Below are 9,756 nucleotides of genomic sequence, written 5' to 3' on the forward strand. Positions count from 1 at the left end.
TCCAGGATCTGCAGGAGGAGCAGCAGCAGAGCAGCCCCATGGCAGCTGCATGTCACTAACTAGTGTATTAAGCCCGTGCATACTGACATTCAGGTACTTCTGGAGCTCTAAGTGTTTGACTTTCCATCATATCATTCCTTTAATGCAGTCCATATGTAAGTGTCATACAATCCAGTATCACTCCTCTGTGTGAATGGAAACACAAATCAAGCGCAAATGCTACAGTGGAGTTTTTAATCTCTTCTTTCACAGCAAATGCATTAAACTCCAAGATACCCAGGTGCCGAGAAGAAAATAAGGATTTCTTTCCTAAGGTTTGCTAACATATTTTTTATGAACAGATAGTTACAGCTGAACACATACCGTCTCAGAACATGAGATTGCATCAGTCTTGTCAACAGAGGATCAAGAATATGAATCACTTTGCCAGCAGACTGGAATTTGTATTAAATGTATCAATAAGCAGTGTGTTCACATCATGACTGTGCTTGCCAGAAGGCTTGTATTCTCTATGATGAAGTACAATTTTTCCCATCAGTAAGTCAAAAGCTGGAGCCACTCAGCATTAAATCATTTGAGGCCAGACATCTATTAACACACTTAGAGACATGGGCAAACATTTCCAATATACTGTGATAGCTAGCAGATAATTTATTCCTTGTATCTCTTCAAAGGTGGTCATATAGATAATAACTGAACTCAAGAATATACTAAGGAATACAAGACGACCAGCATCTTAAAGCAACAATTTTGGTTTAATATATACACAACTAAATGCATAAATATGAAAAAAAAATTAATGTTTTATGCCAAAATTCATCTTTGGGTAGCTTCATGGAATTCAATGCACAGAAAAATAATCTTGGAACCAAAGAAAATAGCTATATCTTTTTAGCTAACTAAAATAGCAATATCAGAGATAAGAGTTGAATTTGTGATTAAAATCAAGCCTTTTATATTATTTCAGCTTCAGAACTGGTCTACATTTGTTGCACTGTGACAAGTTTAGGTTTTGTTTTAAAACTTACTGTAGGTTATATGCTAATTTCATTTAAATAAAGGTGACGATGATGACGACAACTATGATGATGACAATAATATCAAGTCTTTCTTGTATGTGCTTTTGATATCTGTTACTGCATCAATTCTCTCCAAAAGTGGTTACTGGGATGTAAGGTGATGTCTGTCTCTAGTTGTATTCAACCCCCCCAGCCATAATTTCCATAGATTTTCAAGGTCAAATTGTTTTGTTTGGCATTTTTTTTCAAACTTCTTTCCCAGATGGTATAGAAATGTTTCCTCCGGAAGGTCCTACCGTTTCCTGTGCTGTTAAGTCAGAATTTGGGAGATTTGTTGCTAAAAATTGGATAATAGACAATTTCAACAATTTTTGGTAAGTATGCTGAAATGGATGCAAGAAACATAAATCCACAATTCTGAAGTTCTTTCAGAGTGTCAGTCAAGATATAAAAAATCATTTGATGAATACAACAGCACTTGAATATGTTTTTGCAGTGCATCTCTAGGGGCAGCATTTGGATGGAACTTCAAGAAACCTTTGGTTAGAGTTTCGTTACCTCCGAAGTTCATTATGGAGCTGGATGATAGAACAGGTTTGCTAAATTAGCTGCTATGACCTATTGGTGGAAAGCATGTGCTTTGGTCTGCTGTGTTGGCAAGAAGAAGCAAGAGGGAGTGGGTACAGCCTACTTAGTTTCACGTAAAGCCTATTCTTTCTTTCATTCCTGAAAAAGCGAAGTGCAAAGTAAGATGCCCAGAGTTTGCCTTCTTAATGAGATGACAGGAGCATCATATAAGCCCAAGAAAACGATACAGCTTCTATCCTTTTGATTTCTACCCCAGGAAGACAACCTGGGGTACCTCTGCAAGAGATTAGGGCGGGTAGAGTCTGGGAACTGTATTGCAGATCGTGAGGCTCTAACTGGGACCATGAGAGTATAGACGGGCCTGGGGTTGGCACACACGGGACTGAAGAGGTGGGATTTGGGACGGCAATTGGAGTTTTGGTGTAGTAGCAAAAATTACATCAGGTTTTATTTCTGGTTTTCTAACTGTGTGTGGCATCCTTCCAATTCAAATGTATATGGATCAGCTAATACACTAGTAAATAAATTATTTGTGACTGCCGTACTGTAATACCATTCCCATTTGAACTGTTTTCCTTTGCAGTTCTGTTTCGCTGCATCTGGTTCACGATCACGGAGGTTTCCTATAGATACCCAGGGCATTCAGGGCCAAATCCCTACCTTATGAAGACAGAAAATGTCTTGATTTTTTTGTTTGTTTGTTTGTTTGTTTTTTCTTGCCTTTTTCTTTTTTCCTCTGAAGAATCCAACCCAAACTGGATTTGACTGAAAGAACTAAGCAGCTGAATCGTCTTGCTTTGCCTTTCTCTGCTCATGATGCTCTTCAGCCAAAAATAGCTAACATTCGCAAGCCCTTCAGGATACTTTTATCCTGGCCATGTGTTTGGGAACTAGACAATACAGCATGTCTGCATGCCATGTCTGCCTCACATAATAAACTCTACCAGTTCCAACTTGGGTCTCACATCACACTGCCAGTCTTCCCCCAACAACACAGAGACAGGAGCAGTTTGTTTGACCCCGTAACCGGTGACCATTGTCAGAACTAAGTGATCAAAGTGAAACTGGCAGGACATTAGTTTGGCACCACCTTTAAAATTTGTCAGCATCATTTCATTGAAAGATTAAAGAGATTATCACCTGACACCTCTGGCTTCAATATTCACTATTTATAAGTATCTGAACTGGGACTGGCTATGAAAATACAGCAGCAGTTCTGTGGAATAACAGAATTATCAAAATACACTGTAAAGAATGCAAAACACATGTTGGAATTTTCCTTTCATTCTACTGGGGGATTTTTGTTGGTTTGTTTTTTTTTTCTTGTAATAAATCTGTACAGAATTGATAGATTATATTGTCTTTGGTTCTTCTTCTCTGTACCGCAAAACATAAACCAATAATTTTTAAGAAAGAACCTAATTCTTTTTACTGAACTTTGCTTTTCTAAAGTGGTAACAAAACCCTGGAAAATTAAAAAAAACCCACCCCAGATAACCAGAATCTATATTGCAGTGCCAATATCAACAACATAGCCATTCACTTAAAGAGTGTGAACTTGTATGCTACATATTTTTCTACTCAGAAATTATTTGTGTGAGAAAAGAGAATCTAGGCATTGATGATGAAGGCTTTCATCTGATAATTGGATTTTTTCATTTGCATGTGCTTCCACAGTGCCTCCAGGAACTTGTACGTCCCATCTTATGATTCTCCCATATGGATTAAGCACCTTGGCCAGACTACAGTGATGTCTCACAGTCATCCCTCTTAATGAGACACTGCAATGCCTATTGGAAATCTAAGTGACAGTGAATTGGAATAGATAAAGTCCAGCTGAAGAATCAAAATATAGAGGAAAACAAGGGCACAAGATGTTCAAACTACAGCTCCCAAGAAAACTGATGGCCAATTTACAAAGAGAAAAATTTAATTCTATTTTTACATGTCTTTTTCTTTAAGAAATAAGAAAAGTCCTGTAAAGGACACTTTACTAGGAAAAAAGAAAAGTTATAACAATGAATTTTCCATCATTTGAAAATGAGTTTTGACAGAAAATGTGGACCAGAATCAAATTCTGCATCGAGTGTGTTTGTCAGAAGTCAGTGCTGCCCATGGGGCAGGCAGGGCAGGCCAGGAGGGAAAATGACGTACACCTGGAAAACGCAGCCCTGTCCACTTTACTAGAAAAAAAAAAAAAAGAAGCAGGAATACCTGCCATTCAAATGCTTCCTGATGGACTGAAACTAAATGTCCATGGCCTGCAGTTTGACACCATAGTACAATAACCTTTATTTCTCTTTTTAACAGCAGAACTGATCTCAGGGGAAAGAAAATTAAAAAATCAGAAAGATAGCACTTGAGAGATGCAAATATCATTGTTTTGAACATGATAGACAGTGAGCATTCATTATTCAACTTAAGAAGTTCTGACATCTCATTCATTCACTACATGATCAAAATATCTGAAATATGGACAGTTAATATTGCTGTAGGCTTTTACAGAACACATTGGGCTACTGTTATTTGAGAAATCAAGCTCCACCAAATTATTTACAGAGCCAGTAACAAGTATAAGAGCAATGCAGAAATGTGAGTAGAAGTTATACTTTTTAAATAGCAGAGGCCAGACCAGGAGGTGTGAAATGGTACAAGTCCACTGTGGTCTCTAAGCAGTACCGTGACTTATGTCATTTCTGGATCTGGATGGTTATTTGCATGCAATTTCAATGCCTGTTCCTTGCAAATGTATACCTTTTGAGGCATTCAATGTATTTTGCTGCAAATCCAGTAGTACAATGACACAGGTAATTCCTTGAAGCATTTCTATTTACAGTTTCCTTCAGCACTGCATATTTTGCTATGTAACGTAACTGCAATCAAAGTAGGTAGAAAAACAAACAAAAAAACCCCAACCCACCATTAACCAGTTAACCATTGGATTAAGTCATAAGGGAGAACCTAACTGAGAGCTAATTAGAATGAGTCTTAGGAAGTCAGTGGCTGAATACAACAACTATCCTATCAATAGTAGAGATTATACCTTGGATGTTCATACCCCAGATATGGAGGCTGTCACCTGAGTTACAGAATTGCTCTAACTGGGGACATGTTGTGGGGTAGAACTAACAACCATTAATTACAGAGAGGAAAAAAAAAAAAGAAGCAAGAAAAAAGTACCAATTGCAATTATAATAAGAGACTTCCTACAGACTCTTCCCAGTCTTGTCTGGTTCTGGTACTATCTTCATCCACCTTCTTCCTCTTCCTACTTGCTGGAGACCTGTTCTTGCCAGTTGGACTGGGACATTAGCTTTTCCCATCATAAAGAAGAGCAATAGTTTTTTTGTACCTCTATCTGCTCTAACTGTACAGGAAATTGAAGTGATAGAATATTCAGTCATATCAGCACACATTTACCCGAAGTGTAACTATTTGTTGTACAGCAGCACTTCTCACAATTCAATCAGTATTTAGTTAAAATAATATTTCTTTGAGTACAATTTAAAGACTATTAAAAAAATCCCACTTTTATAGCTTTTGCATTGAAATTTGAGATTGCTAGCACTCATGAAAATGAAATGTGAATAGCACTGATGGAACGTAGTATAATGTAGGCAGATGATATGCAAGTATCACCAAGAATCTCTGTGAGCAGCTCTATTCTCACCTGAAAAGAGTCTTCCTGGTATTCCTTCCATACTCTGATTAGATCGCAGACACTGAAAGGGGAATAAATAGCTACCTGCATAAACCACCCACAAACAAGCAAGCAAATGTCATTTTTAGATAAAGATATGCAGATTTATTTTTACCATGAAGGGGTATTAATTGAATTTGAACCTGAAGGGGTTCTGAGCACACTCTGCTAATAAATTGCATGCCGGAAAAAATAGGTCTGAATACCAAACGAAAGCAGACATTCCCGGTGCCTATTTTTATTTAAAGTATGTATACATACGCGTGTACGTCTGGGGAGTTTCAGTTAACTGCTTGCACATCAGGGAAGATCAAATCCCGTGGTGTGAAGCCACAAACCTGGACTGCCACTCTGCTGATGACCATCTGCCATCCACGATGAAACTGGCATTTGAAACTGAAGTGGGTGTCCAGTGGCACAAAGACATTGAATTCTTTTTTGAAAAATTGTATTTTTCAAAAGCTGCTAGGCATTTTATGAAAGTACATAAGGAGTTAATTTGAAACAGGTATTAATAACAGCTGGCAATGGATTCTTCTGATTTTGTGCTGCTTTCTCAAGATTTGTCAAACTGTCCCCCAATCACACCAGAATGATGAACAATTCATGGTTTAATTTGAACTCATATTCAAGCCTAATTATGTCAGATTCCTTTCCAATTATTTTTCAATTTGTTGGACCAGTTAGGTGTAAAATATTACTACTTAGAATCCTTAGAATCACAGAGAAAAAAGTACGTTAAGACACAAAATATCTAAGACACTTTTATGTATATTTGTCAGTCTTTACAAGAATTCATTCTGATACCACAGTGATGATGGAAGTGCCGAGCCAGGCTTGCACAATGCAGAAACTTCCTGTATATCTACAGAACTGCAGAGAAATATATTTATACAACAAAAGACACTTCTCCAGCTTCCTTCTCCACAAAACAAGGGACGGCGGTAAAATACCAATACATCTTGCAAACACAGCAAATGTTAAAAAAAACAACAAAAAGCATTCAACATTTATGCAGAAGTACTGTTTTCCTCAGGGTCTCTGTCTACGAGATGAATGCTCCCCGTGATCACGGATTCCTCTTGAGCCGAGGTGTTCTCCAGCTGCTTATTTGTGCAATATGGAATGTGGCCACAAAAATACATGTAAATCCACGGGTTGGTGCAGCTATTTAAATTGCCAAGGAGCATGATAATGGTGAATGCTGAACCTAGAATGAAATAGTTAAAGCAATAACAGAGTAAATAAAGCGCTTGTACAAATAAGTAACATTTTTACAGTCTGCTTCTTTCTGGTGTACCTTCTCATATATTAATCTAATAGTAGGAAATTCCCATTTATTCCATGCAATCTGTAATTGTTGAAGGTATGAAGCATACTGTATTGCATGCATTTCAGAGTTAAACAGTTCCATATAGCTCTTTTTTGAGGTAGCTGAATGAAATTTAAAAGCAATTGCTAGCCTGCTACACAGGTGTGGATAAATACAGATATAGATAATGATATAAATATATGTACAGTAAGACTCAAATTTACACTGACAGAAAGAATTCTTAAAACAAAGATCAGAAGCTTTTTTTCCATCAGACAGAGCTATTATCTCCTCTTTCTCCTTTGGTTTATATCTTGGAGTTTAGAACAGGTGAACTCAAATAAAGTCACATACAGAGTCTGCCTTTCACAAAGAGGCAACAGCGTAAGTTTGACAAGATTAATCTTATTTACAACATGATGTTCTTTGATATCTTTCTTGGGCTTGCTTTTTTTTGCTTTATAAACAGCTGTTTCACAACTTTTAATTGTTTCATAGTGTACTGCAGAGATTTCGTCAGTATGATTTCAATATTCAAAAATGAAATCAAATCAAATGTCTTATAAATAAGAAATAATTATTTTATTACTTTGAATAGTTAATTATGCCTTTTCACCTCAAGAACCCAAAATACTGCTGCTATAATACCTAAAACCTCTAAAAGTCTGAACCCTTGCCGGAGCAGACGATACTTTTCCCTGTGCTGTTTACTAATCTTAATCATTTAATCTTAATCACTCAAAACACACACACAAAATACACACTTTTAAGATGTTTTGATCACAGAATACATGAAGTTTTCTGTACCTAATTACATATAGCAGATAATCAATCCAGGATTTTCTTTCGAATCATACTCAGATGATCACATGTAACTTTTACACAAAAGCAAAGTGCAAATATAAAGTAATATAGCAATGTGCTAGCTTCCTATGAAGCTACAAACGAGGATGTAGAGTATCTTACCTTCAGTCACGACACTGGGGAACCACACAGACCACAGCTGTGCAATGAAGAAAGGTGACCAACAGAGAACATACGCAACAACTGTCACCACTGTCATTTTTACAGTCTTGATCATAGCCTTTGAAATACAGTTCACACTGCTGGCTCGGGATGGCAGGGCTTGCTTCTGATTTGTTACTTCGTATTCATTCTGTTTTTTCACATATATATTTCTTTTGATTATTTTGCAAATTTTAACCTGGCATGTGATAAGGATGGCTGAGGGAATGAAGAATATAACTACAAAAATCCAAGTCACATATGCCCTAGGGCCCCACGGCTGAATAAATTCACCCCAACACTCAAAGATACCTGGAGATATTTCAGTCTTAGAAAAGATAAATACCTGTGGTAGGCTAAGAATCAGTGATATAGACCAGCTGGTGCAAATGGGGATGTTCCAGAGAGCTCTCTTCTTTTGGAAAGTAACCATAGGGTAGCAAACTGCTTGATATCTGTCCACTGTCATGACCACTATCATATAAGTAGAGGCAAACATGCCCAGCAATTGTAGATACTTGATAATTCTGCACAAGAAATCTGGCCCTATGAAAACGTCTGTAATATCCCATATGAGTTGAGGCAGCACTTGAAAAAAGGCTACCACTAAGTCAGCGATGCTGAGGTGAAGCATGAATACATACATCCTAGAGAGCTTCTTTCTTCTTCGCCACAGCACCAGTATGAGAATAAAATTGCCCACAGACGCTGTCAGAAATATGACCCCCAGTACAGCAATCTCTACTTGAGCTAATTGCTCATCTCTTTCTGGTCTTCCAACAGGATCTGACTGATTTGTCAAACTCAGGAATCTGTGAGGAGAAGGGCTCTCGGTCTGATGTGTGCTATCCTGCATAGGAAATGAAAAATTCTTCATAGTGCACAGAAGCTACTTACAGTAGCTGCTACTTGCGACTCAGGTTGAAAGCTGTGAAGTCCTGGCTAGCAAACAAACCAGCCCGGGTTCAGGTTTCGGTCTATCTTCAAGCAAATCTCCTCCTGCTTGTGCGAACTAAAGCAGTGGGACCTGGATCTTGATAAAATTCTGTCTCTTGCTGGCATGCAAAAAGGCTTTATATAGGCTCCCAGCAGAGCCTTATGTAACTGCAGAGCCCTCGGGTAGGCTGCAGGGACCGCAGCCAATGGCAGACCGAGCCACACAATTGGGGGAAATATATAAATAAAAGGCAAACTTCAGAGGCTCAACGTAATTCAATTACTCACTTCAGTCGAAGCCCAAACTTGTAAATAGCTGTGGCCAAAATCACGCTTAAATGATCTTACTCGGGAGATTTCTTGCAAATATTTCTTTTTTTACTCAAACCAGAAGTGCACGCTTCGGCTGAAGCGGGAGGAATGTTTGCACGTAGACGGAAAGTTGGGCCCCTGGGCCCAGGCGCATCGTCACTGCAATTCTCCAGGCTCCTGGGGCACGACCACATCCTAAATGCAGCAGAGACAAAGAAATGCATTTTTTCCATAGCTTTTTTTTTTCCCCCCTCTTCTCTTTTTTGCAGTCACCTGATTCTGAAAAAAAAAATTAAAAATATTTTAACTGCCCTAAAAATAATCTTTTTATTGCAAGACAGGGTCAAGACTTAGAGGTTTTTTCTCAGCAAAATGAAAAATAACATATGTGAAATAAATTAATTCTAATGGGACTGTGAGCCTACTGAGAATTTAATAGAAAAATAAGTGAAAATTCAGTGGGAAATCCAACTGAGGAAAAGGTCTCTACAACTAAACAATTTCCAAGGGTCTCTCTTCTACTATAGTGCTAAAGGCTGGGAGGTCATTTTTCAGTACCTAATCCTTTTTATATTTATGGAGTCAGTTGTATCATGACCACAAGAATTCCATTGTTCTTCGATCTTCCAGTTTGACTTTTACATATTGTTACTGGTAGATAAGAAAAACAAATTTGATTTAGTTTTTGGTTTTTTTCTCCCTCAGTCTGCTGTCTTAATCACAAAAGATGCATTTAATAAAATGAATTAATTTAATATGAAAGATAACACAATCTTTCTGCAATCTTGTCTGAAGTTAGAGCACTCACATCCTTTTCATTACAGTTGTGAGACTGGTAATTTGAAGTCTTTCTGAAAAGGAAGCTGATAAGGTTAAAAGTATGT

At 37.7% G+C, this 9,756-nt stretch overlaps 1 protein-coding gene across 1 annotated transcript; it reads right to left on the reverse strand.

Moving 5' to 3' along the window:
- Positions 1-5,782: 5,782 nt before the first annotated feature.
- LOC141737694 (arg8-vasotocin receptor-like) lies at positions 5,783-8,670 on the reverse strand. Its single transcript, XM_074572636.1, has 2 exons — positions 7,586-8,670; positions 5,783-6,517 (listed from the first exon to the last, which is right to left on the reverse strand). Exons 1-2 carry the CDS (start codon positions 8,499-8,501, stop codon positions 6,318-6,320), a joined length of 1,116 nt encoding a protein of 371 aa, XP_074428737.1. The 5' UTR covers positions 8,502-8,670; the 3' UTR covers positions 5,783-6,317.
- Between the last annotated feature and the right edge of the window lie 1,086 nt (positions 8,671-9,756).

The sequence above is a fragment of the Larus michahellis genome, chromosome 1 (genome assembly GCF_964199755.1).
Source record: "Larus michahellis chromosome 1, bLarMic1.1, whole genome shotgun sequence".
NCBI classification, from domain to species: domain Eukaryota; kingdom Metazoa; phylum Chordata; class Aves; order Charadriiformes; family Laridae; genus Larus; species Larus michahellis.

Coding starts and splice junctions, on each gene's coding strand:
- LOC141737694 (XM_074572636.1), bottom strand. CDS start 8,501: ATGAAGAATTTTTCATTTCCTATGCAGGATAGCACACATCAGACCGAG. Junction 6,518..7,585: donor CCCCAGTGTCGTGACTGAAG/GTAAGATACTCT, acceptor ATTTCATTCTAG/GTTCAGCATTCACCATTATC.